Source organism: Panulirus ornatus, chromosome 28, assembly GCF_036320965.1.
Source record: "Panulirus ornatus isolate Po-2019 chromosome 28, ASM3632096v1, whole genome shotgun sequence".
NCBI lineage: Eukaryota > Metazoa > Arthropoda > Malacostraca > Decapoda > Palinuridae > Panulirus > Panulirus ornatus.
The window spans coordinates 16,265,239-16,287,591 of record NC_092251.1 but is presented as its reverse complement, the minus strand read 5'-3'; the positions used below and the strand labels follow the sequence as shown (position 1 = coordinate 16,287,591).

The 22,353-nt window shown below is 40.9% G+C and overlaps 1 protein-coding gene across 1 annotated transcript in view; it reads right to left on the bottom strand.

The window, feature by feature from the left end:
- The window catches only part of SWIP (strumpellin and WASH-interacting protein), a 320,197-nt gene that overhangs the window by 256,948 nt on the left and 40,896 nt on the right, over positions 1-22,353 (bottom strand). Inside the window, exon 8 of the mRNA XM_071678856.1 lies at positions 4,348-4,533. Coding sequence (XP_071534957.1) covers positions 4,348-4,533 — 186 coding nt within the window. The remainder of the gene's footprint in view (positions 1-4,347; positions 4,534-22,353) is intronic.

Genomic DNA, 22,353 nt, shown 5'->3' with positions numbered 1-22,353 from the left:
AACTCCCCTTCTTTACTTCTCATATTTACATTTCCACTCTTACATCCACCAATTTCCTTCTTCACTTCCTTCTAGTGCAATTTCTTATTTTCCCTAAACTTTTCACTCAACTTTCTTTCAAAATCTTCATCTACTCTTTCTTTTTTTCCTTTATCAGCTACCTAACATTATGCTTTGACATCTTATATTCTTCCCTCCTTTTTTGCTAAACTGTCACTAGTACATTCCTTTGGAGCAATCTATCACGTGCCTTCTTCTCTTCCACAGCAGTGCTAATCTTATATCTTGTATAAAACTACTAATTCTGCAAGCTTTTTCAGTTTTTCTAAAAACAATTAATTTCTTGCATTTTGCATTCAAATTACCAAATTACCAATAAGTAATTCCCAATTACTCACATCACAACAGCTGACACACTCATTCAACTCTTCCCAAAAGACTCACCTCTCTTCATGATCCTAGTTGTGGCAAGGAGCATAAGCACTAATTATCACACATCTCTCATAACCCATTTTCATTTTCACCCACTAGTCTGAAGCTCACTTCCTTGCTCTTGATCATTCCCACAACTCCTCCTTCAGCAGAAGTGCTACCCCTTCCTCATATCTCACTTTCACACTAACCCATGACTTTATCCTTTGACATCCCTAAACCATTCTTCCTGCTTACCCTTGACTTTTGTTTCACACACAAGCTAAAATATCCAGGTTCTATTACTCAAATAAACTGCCTATCTCCACCTTCTTCTCATTTTGATGACAGTCATACATCCCAGCCTGAACCTTTGAGGAGGATGAGCACTCCTCACAGGGCTCCTTCTTCTGTTCCATCTTTTAGAAACTGATATACAAGAAGGGGAGGGTTTCCAGCACCCCACTCCTTCCCCTCTTAGGCACCTTTTATAACAGAAAATATGTGGGAAGTATTTTTCCTCCCCTTTCCCTGGGGATACGGTACATATTCTAAAAGTCCAAGTATTCTGAATGTGGATGTTTGTCACTCAAAGGTTTTATGATGACCAATGGTACTGCATTAATCTGATGTAAGAAACCATCATATCTTAAGATATGTGAGTTCCATGGATCAAATCCCCACTAAGTTCCTGGTCACCCACAAATATTTAAGTGTAAATATCCATCTTCAAAAACCTCCATTCTAAAAAAGAATGTTGATTAGAGTGAAAATCACTTAAGGTTCACAAGAGGTATAGCAAAACATTTGTGAGATATTTAAGCAGTCATACCTACATGGTTTAGATTCCAGTCTTCTATCAACAACTGCCAATAATTCCAGCATTCACATGCTTGGGCTATCCAAGTATAAGATATCAACAAAAAAAATCACTTATTTATCCATAAATCATTTTTTGTAGCACAAATGCAATAAAACAAAATGATGAGCTACTAACTGTAAATATTGGCTAAAGGGAAAAGCACAATGAGTCTCTGGCAATTTACAAAACCTGAGAAGATGAGAAGCTTATTGATATGATGTCTGAGGCACCTAACAAAATCCTGCAACTTTAGAGACAATTAATTTTCAGTAAGAAAACTGGTATACAATAAGAAAAAGAAATCATTCACTACTCAACAATCTAGTTCAGATTTCAGTGAATGCTCATAGGTGAAACAGGAGACATTCAGCAGAATATGTACTTTTAAGTTCCTCACAAGAAATTATTAGGGAATGACTGCAATTTATGTCCAATTTTGAATAAATTTGGACATTAAAGTCCATGATAAGCAGAGAGTCTGTCTACAAATGAGTATCTTTTGATGTGCAAGCTCTACTGTTCATTTGAGTAACTGAAACATAAGAAATAAATAAGAAGCAATCTGACATTACATGAATCTGAACAAGTCTTCCATTTGGCTGCTGTAATCAGGCCAGTTATCTACATAAGTCAAACCCCAAATCATGAGTCTATCTAGCTACCGCTTCCCAACTGCCCACTGCATAATCAAAAGCTTTAAGACTTCATGGTGAGTATGTATAGCTACAATTCACATATCTTTTTTTTTTCTTAACACTCAACGAAGAATGGATATGGATATCACTTATTACAGAGGCAAAAGTCATCACATTTTCATACTTCAAATTTTGTTAAAACAGTACAGGATTCCATTATGCTTTCACTCATAAGAATTCCCTACACCATTCAACCCTAGCTGTGAGAAGGATACAACTTTCTGGTTGCTAACTGGTGTTTAAAGCCACAATCTCTATGTGACTGATTCATTTCTTGTTATGGGCTGTGACTGAGTTTTTGCAGAGTTTTTGAAGTGATGCTTTAGGAACCTTGATAGTACTGTGCAGAACATTTTTCTCTAGTACAGTCAAATCAACAAATACAGTTGTGGTCAAGTAAACTATTGTTAATCTGTACTTCTAAAACATATTGTGTCATAAAAACTGGTAACAGGTTTTATAAAAAAAAATTCAGTATAATCTGCATGCAGTGTCTACAAAATACCTTGTCCACCCTCATATATTTCCGAAGGCAATGTCACACTTACATTTTATCACTTTGTCATCTCTCCTTTGGCCATGATTACCTTTTGCAGATGTCTGGCAATGGAATGGGCAAGATTCCTGAAGTATATAAGTCCATGTTTTGGGTCCATAAGATGTTGACATCCTGAATGAGGTGAGGCATTGATGAGGTGCTGCATGAGGCAAGGCTCTCATCTGGTTCCAGCCCTTCTCAATTGGGTTAAAGTTTGAAGTATTTCATGAACACAACAGCAGTTATATATCTTTCTCTGATAACCAGTTCATCACCTCTCAATTCTAATAGCAGGGTGCACTGTCCTGCATAAAGTGATCACACCAATGAAACTCATGAAAAGGAAGCAGATGGTCCTCCAGCACCTTAGTGTACTACTCTCCATTCCTTGTAGGATCTTTAAGTAAGATGTACAACCCTCCACTACCCACTCACTGTTAAAGCAATCCCATATCACCAGCCTATCTGGATATTTCACCATCTTCACTGTGAAAAATGAGTAACACAGGCTGTCACCCTTTGGCCTCCTCACCCTCCCCTGCCTTGACGGCATAAACTTGTCTTAATATTTAACAGAAAACATCACCTTTCTCCATTGTTCCTCACTCCACTCCTTATATTTCTTTGCAAATGTGAGTTGCCTGCATTTCACTTCTTCCTAAGCAAGGATCTGGTAGTTGGCTTGTGGGAGGGAGTGTGAAAATCCTTTTGCAGGCAATGTTGAATGGTTCTTTGAGAGATGTTTCCTTTAACTTTAAGATGGCTTTTCTTGAAGCTCTGAGGCTAAAATGCAGGGTTGCTTCAATACTCCTCATTTTAGGAAGTTTTCTGTAGATCTAGAAGTCTTCCTTGGATGACCAGAGATATGTTTTGGTGGAGGGTTAACACTGTCAGGTGACACGCGCTGGCAAGAAGCTGCCTGATTGTGCATTCTGAGCACCAAGTGCACCTAGAAATCTCATGATTACCCTTATTTCCTTCCTTTTAAAAGAGAATTTAGGCTCTCACCTTAGAAGGGTAAGAGCTGAACATCTTGAAGTACAGGTGGAAGAAATGCAAAGCCCAGAAGCTAAATTCACATTCAAGAGATCAAGACCCTATGGACTCAATTCAGGAATCTTGCAAATTCCATACCCAGACATCTGCAGATAGTAATCAAAGACAAAGGAGAGATGACAAAGTACTAAAATGTAAGTGTGAAATGACCCTCAAAAATTAATAAAGAGACAGACAAGGTTTTTTGTGAACAGTGTACCCCCAAACTTCAGAATGAGAAATCTGCATCTCCTGCACTCATACATTTTGAAATGCACCTATCTTAACATGGTAACACATACTACATAATCAACTAAACATTTCAGAATTAAGCTTACTTTCTTAAATGTACACTATATTTGTTCAAAATATGCTTACTTTATAATTCAAATTGTTCATTATATCAAATGATGTATTAGCAAATGTGTAAGAGAAGTATTCAACTAAAGAAAATTTCTAATGCCAGCAAAATTACATAGCAATAATCTTAGTTCCATGGTGTACAGACAACTGGGGATAGGGGAGAAAGAATACTTCCCACGTATTCCCTGCGTGTCGTAGAAGGCGACTAAAAGGGGAGGGAGCGGGGGGCTGGAAATCCTCCCCTTTCTTGTTTTTTTTTTAATTTTCCAAAAGATGGAACAGAGAAGGGGGTCAAGTGAGGATATTCCCTCTAAGGCCCAGTTCTCTGTTCTTAACGCTACCTCGCTAACGCGGGAAATGGCAAATAGTATGAAAAAAAAAAAAAACATTACAATCTAATAATGGATTTGTAGGATGAATATAGACAGATAACAAAATTTCACCTGTAAATTCACTGCCTGAGCATCTTTAGCAATACTTTGAGTCTTCTGTGCTAAGTGGTTTGTCCTGTGCGTGAGTAATGCGTCTTGAGTTTTGCGGTCATACAGCTGACTCAACGTTGGAGCTACAGATGTGATGTATCGCTCCCCAAGCCAAACAATCGAGCCAACCAATGTAACACAAGGGATCTGCCAAAGAATGATGTGAAAATTTACTAAAGTGGGACTAGTGGACAAGAATGAATATTTGCTGCACTTGCTGCACTTACAAAGGAAAAATATGTAAGAGCTACTTCTAATGTGAAGGTAATTTTCACGTTCAATTCTAAAGTGAAGTACTGAATGTGGTGCTAGTGTAATATCAGTAGTAGTGGAGGTGGTGGTAGTTACGGTTGTGGTGGTACAGCAGAAAGGCAAAGTTAGCACCACCACTTGTCCCTCATTCCTCTGCCATCCCACCTGCTTATGATGGTGACACATCTTAAGCCCTTATATTGTTTTGTGATTCCATGTATATCATTGTACATACTGACTTTCTGTTTCACTATAAACACACATGAGAATTAGAAATTTTAAAGTGGTTGTGTCACTAGCATGGCTGGCAGATAATTAAATGCAATAAAATATACTAATACTGTACAAGATAAATATTATGTATTGAGGATCATCCATATGTTGTTAAACAGGGCACTAAGTGTATTTCTTTGCGCTTTTATAGAATAATATCTTTTAGAATATACTTATTCTTATTTTTATAGGTCTTAAGGTATGTCTCACAAGGGTCACTTTACTTAACCCACATAAGGATTTCCAGTAACATAACTTTAGTCACCACCAAAAAGACCATTACTGTAACAAGATGCTACTTCTGTTTCTTGCAGCACTATTTTCTTGATCTATCCCCTGGGGATAGGGGAGAAAGAATACTTCCCGTGCATTCCTCACATGTTGTAGAAGGTGACTAAAGGGGACGAGAGCGGGGGGGGGCTAGAAACCCTCCCCTCCTTGTATCTTAATATTCTAAAAGGGGAAACAGAAGGAGTCACGCGAGGAGTGCTCATCCTCCTCGAAGGCTCAGACTGGGGTGTCTAAATGTGTGTGGATGTAACCAAGATGAGAAAAAAGGAGAGATAGGTAGTATGTTTGAGGAAAGGAACCTGGATGTTTTGGCTCTGAGTGAAACGAAGCTCAAGGGTAAAGAGGAAGAGTGGTTTGGGAATGTCATGGGAGTAAAGCCAGGGGTTGGTGAGAGGACAAGAGCAAGGGAAGGAGTAGCACTACTCCTGAAACAGGAGTGGTGGCAGTATGTGACAGAGCATTAGAAAGTAAACTCTAGATTGATATGGGTAAAACTGAAAGTTGATGGAGAGAGATGGGTGATTATTGGTGCATATGCACCTGGGCATGAGAAGAAAGATCATGAGACACAAGTGTTTTGGGAGCAGCTGAGTGAATGTGATTGTAGTTTTGACGCAAGAGACCGGGTTATAGTGATGGGTGATTTGAATGCAAAGGTGAGTAATGTGGCAGTTGAGGGAATAATTGGTGTACATGGGGTGTTCAGTGTTTTAAATGGAAATGAAGAGCTTGTAGATTTGTGCGCTGAAAAAGGACTGGTGATTGGGAATACGTGGTTTAAAAAGAAAGATATACATTAGTATACATATGTAAGTAGGAGAGATGGCCAGAGAGCGTTATTGGATTATGTGTTAATTGACAGGCACGCGAAAGAGAGACTTTTGGATGTTGATGTGCTGAGAGGTGCAACTGGCGGGATGTCTGATCATTATCTTGTGGAGGCTAAGGTGAAGATTTGTAGAGGTTTTCAGAAAAGAGGAGAGAATGTTGGGGTGAAGAGAGTGGTGAGAGTAAGTGAACTTGGGAAGGAGACGTGAGTGGGGAAATACCAGGAGAGACTGAGTATAGAATGGAAAAAGATGAGAACAAAGGATGTAAGGGGAGTGGGGAAGGAATGGGATGTATTTAGGGAAGCAGTGATGGCTTGCCCAAAGATGCTTGTGGCATGAGAAGCGTGGGAGGTGGGTTGATTAGAAAGGGTAGTGAGTGGTGGGATGAAGAAGTAAGATTATTGTGAAAGAGAAGAGAGAGGCATTTGGATGATTTTTGCAGGGAAATAATGCAAATGAGTGGGAGATGTATAAAAGAAAGAGGCAGGAGGTCAAGAGAAAGATGCAAGAGGTGAAAAAAAGGGCAAATGAGAGTTGGGGTGAGAGAGTATCATTGAATTTTAGGGAGAATAAAAAGGTGTTTAGGAAGGAAGTAAATAAATAAATAAATAAATAAATATTTTTTTTTTTTTTTCTTTTTTTTTTTTTTTTCCTCCAAAAGAAGGAACAGTGAAGGGGGCCAGGTGAGGATTTTCCCTCTAAGGCCCAGTCCTCTGTTCTTAACGCTACCTCGCAAACGCGGGAAATGGCGAATCGTATGAAAAAAAAAAAAAAAAAAAAAAGAAGGGAATCAATGGGAACTTCAGTGAAGGGCACTAATGGGGAGGTGATAACAAGTAGTGGTGATGTGAGAAGATGGAGTGAGTATTTTGAAGGTTTGTTGAATGTGTTTGATGATAGAGTGGCAGATATAGGGTGTTTTGGTCGAGGTGGTGTGCAAAGTGAGAGGATTAGGGAGAATGATTTGGTAAATAGAGAAGAGGTAGTAAAAGCTTTGCGGAAGATGAAAGCCTGGTTTGGATGCTATTGCAGTAGAATTTATTAAAAAAGGGGGTGACTGTGTTGTTGACTGGTTGCTAAGGTTATTTAATGTATGTATGACTCATGGTGAGGTGCCTGAGGATTGGCAGAATGCATGCATAGTACCATTGTATAAAGGCAAAGGGGATAAAGGTGAGTGCTCAAATTACAGAGGTATAAATTTGATGAGTATTCCTGGTAAATCATATGGGAGGGTATTGATTGAGAGGGTGAAGGCATGTACAGAGCATCAGACTGGGGAAGAGCAGTGTGGTTTCAGAAGTGGTAGAGTATGTGTGGATCAGGTGTTTGCTTTGAAGAATGTATGTGAGGAATACTTAGAAAAGCAAATGGATTTGTATGTAGCATTTATGGATCTGGAGAAGGCATATGATAAATGTTGATAGAGATGCTCTGTGGAAGGTATTAAGAATATATGGTGTGGGAGGCAAGTTGTTAGAAGCAGTGAAAAGTTTTTATCGAGGGTGTAAGGCAGGTGACGAGTAGGAAGAGATGAAAGTAAGTGGTTCTCAGTAAACGTCGGTTGGCGGCAGGAGTGCGTGATGTCTCCATGGATTTAAATTTGTTTATGGATGGGATTGTTAGGGAGGTGAATGCAAGAGTTTTGGAGAGCGGGACAAGTATGCAATCTGCTGTGGATGAGAGAGCTTGGGAAGTGAGCCAGTTTTTGTTCGCTGGTGGTGCATCGCTGGTGGCTGATTCGGGTGAGAAACTGCAGAAGCTGGTGACTGAGTTTGTTAAGTGTGAGAAAGAAGAAAGCTGAGAGTAAATGTGAATAAGAGCAAGGTTTTTAGGTACAGTAGGGTTGAGGGACATGTCAATTGGGAGGTAAGTTTGAATGGAGAAAAACTGGAGGAAGTGAAGTGTTTTAGATATCTGGGAGTGGATTTGGCAGCAGATGGAACCATGGAAGCAGAAGTGAGTCATAGGGTGGGGGAGGGGGCGAAAGTTCTGGGAGCGCTGAAAAATTTGTAGAAGGCAAGAACATTATCTCGGAAAGCAAAAATGGGTATGTTTGAAGGAATAGTGGTTCCAACAATGTTATATGGTTGCGAGGCGTGGGCTATGGATAGAGTTGTGCGCAGGAGGGTGGATGTGTTGGAAATGAGATGTTTGAGGACAATATGTGGTGTGGTTTGATCGAGTAAGTAATGAAAGGGTAAGAGATGTGTCGTAATAAAAAGAGTATGGTTGAGAGAGCAGAAGAGGGGTGTTTTGAAATGGTCTGGTCACATGGAGAGAATAAGTGAGGAAAGATTGACCAAGAGGATATATGTGTTAGAGGTCGAGGGAACAAGGAAAAAGTGGGAGACCAAATTGGAGGTGGAAAGATGGAGTGAAAAAGATTTTGAGCGATCAGGGCCTAAACATGCAGGAGGGTGAAAGGCGTGCAAGGATTAGAGTGAATCGGAACGATGTGGCATACTGGGGTTGACGTGCTGTCAATGGATTGAACCAAGGCATGTGAAGTGTCTGGGGTAAACCATGGAAAGTTTTGTGGGGCCTGGATGTGGAAAGGGAGCTGTGGTTTCGGTGCATTATACATGACAGCAAGAGACTGAGTGTGAACGAGAGTGGCCTTTGTTGTCTTTTCCTAGCGCTACCTCCTACTCATGCGGGGGGAGGGGGTTGTCATTTCATGTGTGGCTGGGGTGGCAATGGGAATGAATAAGGGCAGCAAGGATGAATTATGTACATGTGCATATATGCATACGTCTGTGTGTGTATATATATGTATACGTTGACATGTATAGGTATTTATATGTGCATGTGTGGACAGTGTATGTATATACATGTGTATGTGGGTGGGTTGGGGCCATTCTTTCGTGTTTCCTTGTGCTACCTCGCTAATGCGGGAGACAGCGACAAAGTATAACAAATAGATAAACAAATAAAAAACAAATAATTTTTTAGTTCTCGTTGGTTTTCTATTACAGTTGTTTTGCAAACTTTCATAAAAAAAGGACATGAGTGAAACATATTTGCAATATTTGAAGGAGCAATTTTGAAAGAAAGCAATTACATGTGCAGTTTCACAGTGGTGGCTCAACACTGTGGTGCACATAGAATATGGGTCCAAGTAATTTTGCATTAAATAAATGAAAAACTCATCATGCAGTTTAGAATACAGCATGGCTTACATCAAGGTGCCACTTGTTGAGAAAATGAAGATACCAGAAAATTTTTCTTGGTACCAGAAATGAGAGATATTTTCAGAAGAATACTACAATAAATTCTCAATTCCAGGTACTTAAGTCTCTTGGTATCCAGAATTCCATTACTAAGAGATTATTTCTGTTGTAATTATTCAGTGTTTGATGTGTCAGTGAGGTAGTGCCAACAACAGATGAAGAAAAGGCCTCATTTGCAATACACCAATACCACAACCCCTTATCAAAAGCAGGCCCCACAAACCCTTCCATAGTTTCCCCTTGGTTGCTTTATATGCCCTGGTTATGTACAATAACAGAATGTTAACACCAGTATAAAGAATTGCTTCAATTCACTTTATCCCTAAATGCCTTTCACCCTCCAGTATGTTCAAGCCCTGACCACTCCAAGTGTTTTTCACTCCATCCTTCCTACTCAAATTTGGTCTCCCCTTTCTCCTTGTCTCCTGCAATTCTGATACATGTATTATATCCTCTGTGTCAATCTTTCCTCACTCATTCTCTCCATATGTCCAAACCATTTCAGAAAATCCTTTTCAGCTCTTTCAACCACACTCTTCTTATTACCACACTTCTCCCCAACCCTTTTATTACTTACTTGATAAAACCACCTCATACTATATACTATCTATTTATTCATTTATTCATTTATTATACTTTGTCGCTGTCTCCTGCGTTAGCGAGGTAGCGCAAAGAAACAGACGAAAGAATGGCCTAACCCACTCATATACACATGTATATACATACACGTCCACACACGCACATATACATACCTATACATTTCAACATATACGTATCTATACATACACAGAGATATATATATATATATATTTCTTTTTTTTTTGCTTTGTCGCTGTCTCCCGCGTTTGCGAGGTAGCGCAAGGAAACAGACGAAAGAAATGGCCCAACCCACCCCCATACACATATATATACATACGTCCACACACGCAAATATACATACCTACACAGCTTTCCATGGTTTACCCCAGACGCTTAACATGCCTTGATTCAATCCACTGACAGCATGTCAACCCCGGTATACCACATCGATCTAATTCACTCTATTCCTTGCCCACCTTTCACCCTCCTGTATGTTCAGGCCCCGATCACACAAAATCTTTTTCACTCCATCTTTCCACCTCCAATTTGGTCTCCCACTTCTCCTCGTTCCCTCCACGTCCGACACATATATCCTCTTGCTCAATCTTTCCTCACTCATTCTCTCCATGTGCCCAAACCATTTCAAAACACCCTCTTCTGCTCTCTCAACCACACTCTTTTCATTTCCACACATCTCTCTTACCCTTACGTTACTTACTCGATCAAACCACCTCACACCACACATTGTCCTCAAACATCTCATTTCCAGCACATCCATCCTCCTCCGCACATTTCTATCCATAGCCCACGCCTCGCAACCATACAACATTGTTGGAACCACTATTCCTTCAAACATACCCATTTTTGCTTTCCGAGATAATGTTCTTGACTTCCACGCATTCTTCAAGGCTCCCTGGATTTTCGCCCCCTCCCCCACCCTATGATCCACTTCCGCTTCCATGGTTCCATCCGCTGCCAGATCCACTCCCAGATATCTAAAACACTTCACTTCCTCCAGTTTTTCTCCATTCAAACTTACCTCCAAATTGACTTGACCCTCAACCCTACTGTACCTAATTACCTTGCTCTTATTCACATTTACTCTTAACTTTCTTCTTTCACACACTTTACCAAACTCAGATGCCAGCTTCTGCAGTTTTTTAACATGAATCAGCCACCAGCGATGTATCATCAGCGAACAACAACTGACTCACTTCCCAAGCTCTTTCATCCACAACAGACTTCATACTTGCCCCTCTTTCCAAAACTCTTGCATTCACCTCCCTAACAACCCCATCCATAAACAAATTAAACAACCATGGAGACATCACACACCCCTGCTGCAAACCTACATTCATTGAGAACCAATCACTTTTCTCTCTTCCTACACGTACACATGCCTTACATCCTCGATAAAAACTTTTCACTGCTTCTAACAACTTGCCTCCCACACCATATATTCTTAATACCTTCCACAGAGCATCTCTATCAACTCTATCATATGCCTTCTCCAGATCCATAAATGCTACATACAAATCCATTTGTTTTTCTAAGTATTTCTCACATACATTCTTCAAAGCAAACACCTGATCCACACATCCTCTACCACTTCTGAAACCACACTGCTCTTCCCCAATCTGATGCTCTGTACATGCCTTCACCCTCTCAATCAATACCCTCCCATATAATTTACCAGGAATACTCAACAAACTTATACCTCTGCAATTTGAGCACTCACTCTTATCCCCTTTGCCTTTGTACAATGGCACTATGCACGCATTCCGCCAATCCTCAGGCACCTCACCATGAGTCATACATACATTAAATAACCTTACCAACCAGTCAACAATACAGTCACCCCCTTTTTTAATAAATTCCACTGCAATACCATCCAAACCTGCTGCCTTGCCGGCTTTCATCTTCCGCAAAGCTTTTACTACCTCTTCTCTGTTTACTCAAATCATTTTCCCTAACCCTCTCACTTTGCACACCACCTCGACCAAAACACCCTATATCTGCCACTCTATCATCAAACACATTCAACAAACCTTCAAAATACTCACTCCATCTCCTTCTCACATCACCACTACTTGTTATCACCTCCCCATTTGCGCCCTTCACTGAAGTTCCCATTTGCTCCCTTGTCTTACGCACTTTATTTACCTCCTTCCAGAACATCTTTTTATTCTCCCTAAAATTTAATGATACTCTCTCACCCCAACTCTCATTTGCCCTTTTTTTCACCTCTTGCACCTTTCTCTTGACCTCCTGTCTCTTTCTTTTATACATCTCCCACTCAATTGCATTTTTTCCCTGCAAAAATCGTCCAAATGCCTCTCTCTTCTCTTTCACTAATACTCTTACTTCTTCATCCCACCACTCACTACCCTTTCTAATCAACCCATCTCCCACTCTTCTCATGCCACAAGCATCTTTTGCGCAATCCATCACTGATTCCCTAAATACATCCCATTCCTCCCCCACTCCCCTTGCTTCCATTGTTCTCACCTTTTTCCATTCTGTACTCAGTCTCTCCTGGTACTTCCTCACACAAGTCTCCTTCCCAAGCTCACTTACTCTCACCACCCTCTTCACCCCAACATTCACTCTTCTTTTCTGAAAACCCATACAAATCTTCACCTTAGCCTCCACAAGATAATGATCAGACATCCCTCCAGTTGCACCTCTCAGCACATTAACATCCAAAAGTCTCTCTTTCGCGCGCCTGTCAATTAACACGTAATCCAATAACGCTCTCTGGCCATCTCTCCTACTTACATAAGTATACTTATGTATATCTCGCTTTTTAAACCAGGTATTCCCAATCATCAGTCCTTTTTCAGCACATAAATCTACAAGCTCTTCACCATTTCCATTTACAACACTGAACACCCCATGTATACCAATTATTCCCTCAACTGCCATGTTACTCACCTTTGCATTCAAATCACCCATCACTATAACCCGGTCTCGTGCATCAAAACCACTAACACACTCATTCAGCTGCTCCCAAAACACTCGCCTCTCATGATCTTTCTTCTCATGCCCAGGTGCATATGCACCAATAATCACCCATCTCTCTCCATCAACTTTCAGTTTTACCCATATTAATCGAGAATTTACTTTCTTACATTCTATCACATACTCCCACAACTCCTGTTTCAGGAGTATTGCTACTCCTTCCCTTGCTCTTGTCTTCTCACTAACCCCTGACTTTACTCCCAAGACCTTCCCAAACCACTCTTCCCCTTTACCCTTGAGCTTCGTTTCACTCAGAGCCAAAACATCCAGGTTCCTTTCCTCAAACATACTACCTATCTCTCCTTTTTTCACATCTTGGTTACATCCACACACATTTAGGCACCCCAATCTGAGCCTTCGAGGAGGATGAGCACTCCCCGCGTGACTCCTTCTGTTTCCCATTTTAGAAAGTTAAAAAAGTACAAGGAGGGGAGGATTTCTGGCCCCCCGCTCCCGTCCCCTCTAGTCGCTTTCTACGACACGCGAGGAATGCGTGGGAAGTATTCTTTCACCCCTATCCCCAGGGATAATATATATATATATATATATATATATATATATATATATATATATATATATATATATATATATATATACACACACATACACACACATACACACACATACACACACATACGCACATATACACACACACACACATACATATATATACATATGAAAAATGTAAGAAACAATTTAGAAAACTGAAACTTCTAGCTTGAAATGAAATGAAAAATGAATGTCACATACTGGTTCAACCTCTGGCTATGTAAAAAGGAGATGTATAATTTATTTACACAAACGTCAATAGTAGTTCTCATCAATTTAACCACTGTATCAATAAGCTTCAATGTCTAAGCTACATTTTTTCCAATTTCACTATTTTCTTGTCAAAGCACCATGTATGAAAACTATCACTCCAGTAACACAACTATAACATTTACTTCCCCTTTAAAAAAGTTCTGGGGAAGTCTGTCTCGATACACTGCGGGACACTCTACCACCTGGCGAGGTTTGTGTTGCAATGGTTCTTGATTCACAAACGTAGTAGCATCACTGGTGGGCCAAGGTAGAACTGACTTGCTCCTTGAGAAACACAAATATACACATTCATCCCTGGGGATAGGGGAGAAAGAATACTTCCCACGTATTCCCTGCGTGTCGTAGAAGGCGACTAAAAGGGAGGGGAGCGGGGGGCTGGAAATCCTCCCCTCTCGGTTTTTTTTAATTTTCCAAAAGAAGGGACAGAGACAGGGGCCAGGTGAGGATATTCACTCAAAGGTCCAGTCCTCTGTTCTTAACGCAACCTCGCTAATGCGGGAGAATATATACACATACATACACATACATACATGGGGTGTTCAGTGTTGTAAACGGAAATGGTGAAGAGCTTGTAGATTTATTTATAGGTATGTATATTTGCGTGTGTGGATGCGTATGTATATACATGTGTATGGGGGTGGGTTGGGCCATTTCTTTCGTCTGTTTCCTTGCGCTACCTCGCAAATGCGGGAGACAGCGACAAAGCAAAATAAATAAAATAAATAAATATATATATATATGTTGGGGTGAAGAGAGTGGTGAGAGTAAGTGAGCTTGGGAAGGAGACTTGTGTGAGGAAGTACCAGGAGAGACTGAGTACAGAATGGAAAAAGGTGAGAACAAAGGAGGTAAGGGGAGTGAGGGAGGAATGGGATGTATTTAGGTAAGCAGTGATGGCTTGCGCAAAAGATGCTTGTGGCATGAGAAGAGTGGGAGGTGGGTTGATTAGAAAAGGTAGTGAGTGGTGGGATGAAGAAGTAAGATTATTAGTGAAAGAGAAGAGAGAGGCATTTGGACGATTTTTGCAGGGAAAAAATGCAAATGACTGGGAGAGGTATAAAAGAAAGAGGCAGGAGGTCAAGAGAAAGGTGCAAGAGGTGAAAAAGAGTGCAAATGAGAGTTGGGGTGAGAGTATCATTAAATTTTAGGGAGAATAAAAAGATGTTTTGGAAGGAGGTAAATAAAGTGCGTAAGACAAGGGAGCAAATGGGAACTTCAGTGAAGGGGGCTAATAGGGAGGTGAAAACAAGTAGTGGTGACGTGAGAAGGAGATGGAGTGAGTATTTTGAAGGTTTGTTGAATGTGTTTGATGATAGAGTGGCAGATATAGGGTGTTTTGGTCGAGGTGGTGTGCAAAGTGAGAGGGTTAGGGAAAATGATTTGGTAAATAGAGAAGAGGTAGTAAAAGCTTTACGGAAGATGAAAGCCGGTAAGGCAGCAGGTTTGGATGGTATCGTAGTGGAATTTATTCAAAAAGGGGGTGACTGTATTGTTGACTGGTTGGTAAGGTTATTTAATGTATGTATGATTCATGGTGAGGTGCCTGAGGATTGGCGGAATGCTTGCATAGTGCCATTGTACAAAGGCAAAGGGGATAAGAGTGAGTGCTCAAATTACAGAGGTATAAGTTTGTTGAGTATTCCTGGTAAATTACATGGGAGGGTATTGATTGAGAGGGTGAAGGCATGTACAGAGCATCAGATTGGGGAAGAGCAGTGTGGTTTCAGAAGTGGTAGAGGATGTGTGGATCAGGTGTTTGCTTTGAAGAATGTATGCGAGAAATACTTAGAAAAACAAATGGATTTGTATGTAGCGTTTATGGATCTGGAGAAGGCATATGATAGAGTTGATAGAGATGCTCTGTGGAAGGTTTTAAGAATATATGGTGTGGGAGGCAATTTGTTAGAAGCATTGAAAAGTTTTTATCGAGGATGTAAGGCATGTGTACGTGTAGGAAGAGAGGAAAGTGATTGGTTCTCGGTGAATGTGGGTTTGCTGCAGGGGTGTGTGATGTCTCCATGGTTGTTTAATTTGTTTATGGATGGGGTTGTTAGGGAGGTGAATGCAAGAGTTTTGGAAAGAGGGGCAAGTATGAAGTCTGTTGTGGATGAGAGAGCTTGGGAAGTGAGTCAGTTGTTGTTCGCTGATGATACAGCACTGGTGGCTGATTCATGTGAGAAACTGCAGAAGCTGGTGACTGAGTTTGGTAAAGTGTGTGAAAGAAGAAAGTTAAGAGTAAATGTGAATAAGAGCAAGGTTATTAGGTACAGTAGGGTTGAGGGTCAAGTCAATTGGGAGGTAAGTTTGAATAGAGAAAAACTAAAGGAAGTAAAGTGTTTTAGATATCTGGGAGTGGATCTGGCAGCGGATGGAACCATGGAAGCGGAAGTGAATCATAGGGTGGGGGAGGGGGCGAAAATTCTGGGAACATTGAAGAATGTTTGGAAGTCGAGAACATTATCTCCGAAAGCAAATATGGCTATGTTTGAAGGAATAGTGGTTCCAACAATGTTGTATGGTTGCGAGGCATGGGCTATGGATAGAGATGTGCCCAGGAGGTGGATGTGCTGGAAATGAGATGTTTGAGGACAATATGTGGAGTGAGGTGGTTTGATTGAGTAATTAATGTAAGGGTAAGAGAGATGTGTGGAAATGAAAAGAGTGTGGTTGAGAGAGCAGAAGAGGATGTTTTGAAATGGTTTGGTCACATGGAGAGAATGAGTGAGGAAAGATTGACAAAGAGGATATATGTGTCAGAGGTGGAGGGAATGAGAAGTGGGAGACCAAATTGGAGGTGGAAAGATGGAGTGAAAAAGATTTTGAGTGATCGGGGCCTGAACATGCAGGAGGGTGAAAGGCGTGCAAGAAATAGAGTGAATTGGAACGATGTGGTATACCGGGGTCGACTTGCTGTCAATGGATTGAACCAGGGCATGTGAAGCGTCTGGGGTAAACCATGGAAAGTTGTGTGGGGCCTGGATGTGGAAAGGGAGCTGTGGTTTCGCTGCATTATTACATGACAGCTACAGACTGAGTGTGAACGAATGGGGCCTTTGTTGTCTTTTCCTAGCACTACCTTGCACACATGAGGGGGGAGGGGGTTGTTATTCCATGTGTGGCGGGGTGGCGATGGGAACAAATAAAGGCAGACAGTATGAATTATGTAAATGTGTATATATGTATGTCTGTGTGTGTATATATATGTGTACATTGAGATGTATAGGTATGTATATTTGCGTGTGTGGGTGTGTATGTATATACATGTGTATGTGGGCGGGTTGGGCCATCCTTTCATCTGTTTCCTTGCACTACCTCGCAAAAGCGGGAGACAGCGACAAAGCAAAAAAGAAAAAAAAAAAAATATATATATGTATATATATATATATATATATATATATATATATATATATATATATACATACATGGGGTGTTCAGTGTTGTAAATGGAAATGGTGAAGAGCTTGTAGATTTGTGCTGAAAAAGGACTGGTGATTGGGAATACCTGGCTTCAAAAGAGAGATATACATAAGTATATGTATGTAAGTAGGAGAGATGGACAGAGAGCGTTATTGGATTACGTGTTAATTGACAGGCGCGCGAAAGAGAGACTTTTGGATGTTAATGTGCTGAGAGGTGCAACTAGAGGGATGTCTGATCATTATCTTGTGGAGGCTAAGGTGAAGATTTGTATGGGTTTTCAGAAAAGAAGAGTGAATGTTGGGGTGAAGAGGGTGGTGAGAGTAAGTGAGCTTGGGAAGGAGACTTGTGTGAGGAAGTACCAGGAGAGACTGAGTACAGAATGGAAAAAGGTGAGAACAAAGGAAGGTAAGGGGAGTGGGGGAGGAATGGGATGTATTTAGGGAATCAGTGATGGATTGCGCAAAAGATGCTTGTGGCATGAGAAGAGTGGGAGGTGGGTTGATTAGAAAGGGTAGTGAGTGGTGGGATGAAGAAGTAAGAGTATTAGTGAAAGAGAAGAGAGAGGCATTTGGACGATTTTTGCAGGGAAAAAATGCAAATGAGTGGGAGATGTATAAAAGAAAGAAGCAGGAGGTCAAGAGAAAGGTGCAAGAGGTGAAAAAAAGGGCAAATGAGAGTTGGGGTGAGAGAGTATCATTAAATTTTAGGGAGAATAAAAAGATGTTCTGGAAGGAGGTAAATAAAGTGCATAAGACAAGGGAGCAAATGGGAACTTCAGTGAAGGGTGCAAATGGGGAGGTGATAACAAGTAGTGGTGATGTGAGAAGGAGATGGAGTGAGTATTTTGAAGGTTTGTTGAATGTGTTTGATGATAGAGTGGCAGATATAGGGTGTTTTGGTCGAGGTGGTGTGCAAAGTGAGAGGGTTAGGGAAGATGATTTGGTAAACAGAGAAGAGGTAGTAAAAGCTTTGCGGAAGATGAAAGCCAGCAAGGCAGCAGGTTTGGATGGTATTGCAGTGGAATTTATTAAAAAAGGGGGTGACTGTATTGTTGACTGGTTGGTAAGGTTATTTAATGTATGTATGACTCATGGTGAGGTGCCTGAGGATTGGCGGAATGCGTGCATAGTGCCATTGTACAAAGGCAAAGGGGGTAAGAGTGAGTGCTCAAATTACAGAGGTATAAGTTTGTTGAGTATTCCTGGTAAATTATATGGGAGGATATTGATTGAGAGGGTGAAGGCAGGTACAGAGCATCAGATTGGGGAAGAGCAGTGTGGTTTTAGAAGTGCTAGAGGATGTGTGGATAAGGTGTTTGCTTTGAAGAATGTATGTGAGAAATACTTAGAAAAGCAAAAGGATTTGTATGTAGCATTTATGGATCTGGAGAAGGCATATGATAGAGTTGATAGAGATGCTCTGTGGAAGGTACTAAGAATATATGGTGTGGGAGGCAAGTTGTTAGAAGCAGTGAAAAGTTTTTATCGAGGATGTAAGGCATGTGTACGTGTAGGAAGAGAGGAAAGTGATTGGTTCTCAGTGAATGTAGGTTTGCGGCAGGGGTGTGTGATGTCTCCATGGTTGTTTAATTTGTTTATGGATGGGGTTGTTAGGGAGGTGAATGCAAGAGTTTTGGAAAGAGGGGCAAGTATGAAGTCTGTTGTGGATGAGAGAGCTTGGGAAGTGAGTCAGTTGTTGTTCGCTGATGATACAGCGCTGGTGGCTGATTCATGTGAGAAACTGCAGAAGCTGGTGACTGAGTTTGGTAAAGTGTGTGAAAGAAGAAAGTTAAGAGTAAATGTGAATAAGCGCAAGGTTATTAGGTACAGTAGGGTTGAGGGTCAAGTCAGTTGGGAGGTGAGTTTGAATGGGCGAAAATTCTGGGAGCCTTGAAGAATGTGTGGAAGTCGAGAACATTATCTCGGAAAGCAAAAATGGGTATGTTTGAAGGAATAGTGGTTCCAACGATGTTGTATGGTTGCGAGACGTGGGCTATGGATAGAGTTGTGCGCAGGAGGATGGATGTGCTGGAAATGAGATGTTTGAGGACAATATGTGGTGTGAGGTGGTTTGATCGAGTAAGTAATGTAAGGGTAAGAGAGATGTGTGGAAATAAAAAGAGCGTGGTTGAGAGAGCAGAAGAGGGTGTTTTGAAATGGTTCGGGCACATGGAGAGAATGAGTGAGGAAAGATTGACCAAGAGAATATATGTGTCGGAGGTGGAGGGAACGAGGAGAAGAGGGAGACCAAATTGGAGGTGGAAAGATGGAGTGAAAAAGATTTTGTGTGATCGGGGCCTGAACATGCAGGAGGGTGAAAGGAGGGCAAGGAATAGAGCGAATTGGAGCGATGTGGTATACCGGGGTTGACGTGGTGTCAGTGGATTGAATCAAGGCATGTGAAGCGTCTGGGGTAAACCATGGAAAGCTGTGTAGGTATGTATATTTGCGTGTGTGGACGTATGTATATACATGTGTATGGGGGTGGATTGGGCCATTTCTTTCGTCTGTTTCCTTGCGCTACCTCGCAAATGCAAATGTATATATATATATATATATATATATATATATATATATATATAATATATACTTTCTTTCATTCAAACTATTCGACATTTCCTGCACTAGCGAGGTAGCGTTAAAAACAGAGAAAAAAAAAAGGCCACATTCATTCACACTCAGTCTCTAGCTGTCATGTATAATGCACAGAAACCACAGCTCCCTTTCCACATCCAGGCCCCACAAAACTTTCCATGGTTTATCCCAGACGCTTCACATGCCCTGGTTCAATCCACTGACAGGACGTCGACCCCAGTATACCACATCATTCCAATTCACTCTATTCCTTGCACGCACTTCAACCTCCTGCTTCTTCAGGCCCCGATGACTCAAAATCTTTTTTACTCCATCTTTCCACCTCCAATTTGGTCTCCCACTTCTCCTCGTTCCCTTCACCTCCAACACATATATCCTCTTGGTCAATCTCTCCTCACCAATTCTCTCTATGTGACCAAACCATTGCAAAACACCCTCTTCTGCTCTCTCAACCATGCTCTTTTTATTACCACACATCTCTTACCCTTTCATTACTTACTCGATCAAACCATCTCACACCATATATTGTCCTCAAACATCTCATTTCCAGCACAACCACCCTCCTCCACACAGCTCTATCTATAGCCAATGCCTTGCAACCATATAACATTGTTGGAACCACTATTCCTTCAAACATACCCATTTTTGCTTTCCGAGATAACGTTCTCGAGTTCCACACATTCTTCAAGGTTCCCAGAACTTTCACCCCTTTCCCCATCCCATGACTCACTTCCACTTCCATGGTTCCATCCGCTGCCAAATCCACTCCCAGGTATCTAAAACACTTCACTTCCTCCACTTTTTCTCCATTCAAACTTATTTCCTAATTAACTTGTCCCTCAACCCTACTGTACCTAATAACCTTGCTCTTATTCACATCTACTCTTAACTTTCTTCTTTCACACACTTTACCAAACTCAGTCACCAGCTTCTGCAGTTTCTCACATGAATCAGCCACCAGCGCTGTATCATCAGCGAACAACTGACTCACTTCCCAAGCTCTCTCATCCACAACAGACTTCATACTTGCCCCTATCTCCAAAACTCTTGCATTCACCTCCCTGACATCCCCATCGATAAACAAATTAAACAACCATGGAAACATCACGCACCCCTGCTGCAAACAAACATTCACTGAGAACCAATCACTTTCCTCTCTTCCCACAAGTACACATGCCTTACATCCTTGATAAAAACTTTTCACTGCTTCTAACAACTTGCCTCCCACTCCATATATTCTTAATACCTTCCACAAAGCATCTCTATCAACTCTATCATATGCCTTCTCCAGATCCATAAATGCTACATACAAATCCATTTGCTTTTATAAGTATTTCTCACATACATTCTTTAAAGCAAACACCTTATCCACACATCCTCTAGCACTTCTAAAACCATACTGCTCTTCTCCAATCTGATGCTCTGTACATGCCTTCATACTCTCAATCAATACCCTCCCATATAATTTCCCTAGAATACTTAACAAACTTATACCTCTGTAATTTGAGCACTCACTTTCATCCCCTTTGCCTTTGTACAATGGCACTATGCAAGCATTCTGTCAATCCTCAGGCACCTCACTATGAGTCATACATACATTAAATAACCTTACCAACCAGTCAACAATACAGTCACCCCCTTTTTTAATAAATTCCACTGTAATACCATCCAAACCCGCTGCCTTGCCACCTTTCATCTTCCGCAAAGCTTTTACTACCTCTTCTCTCTTTACTAAATCATTCTTCCTAACCCTCTCACTTTGCACACCACCTCGACCAAAACACCCTTATATCTGCCACTCTATCATCAAACACCTTCAACAAACTTTCAAAATACTCACTCCATCTCCTTCTCATATCACCACTACTTGTTATCACCTCCCCATTAGCCCTCTTTACTGATGTTCCCATTTGTTCCCTTGTCCTACGCACTTTATTTACCTCCTTCCAAGACATCTTTTTATTCTCCCTAAAATTCAATGATAATCTCTCACCCCAACTCTCATTTGCCCTCTTTTTTACCTTTTGCACCTTTCTCTTGACCTGCCTCTTTCTTTTATACATCTCCCAGTCATTTGCATTATTTCCCTGCAAAAATCTTCCAAATGCCTCTCTCTTCTCTTTCACTAATAATCTTACTTCTTCATCCCACCACTCAAGACCCTTTCTAATCTGCTGAAATACCTTGGAAAGACTGTGCATGTTCTCCATTCAAACCTCAAGAATCATAAATATACTGCACAGAGAAAACTGGTTTTGCTATAGTATAATCTGTTCTATTCTGTGACAAAAAGCAGACAGAGACGCATGTTACAGCCATTCCGGCATGTTTAGGATGGAACAACATCAGTTGAGCACCAAACTACTTTAATGAGGTGGTTCCATCTTCCCTAGGTGATTATTTTATGACTGAAGTCAAACCATCCCTTGGTGATCAGTTTTTAAGAATTTCAACAGCTTGAAACAAAATAAATCAAACAATACAGGTTGTACCTCCTTAATTCAGCAACTTTGGAACCTACCCATTGCTGAACCAGAGAAAATGCCAGAAAACAGAAATTGATCCCTGAGTCACACACAGTTGACGACCTGATCTCATAGTGCTCACACAAAGTCTTTACAGAAGTTCCTTTATCCAATTTTTTCAGTAACT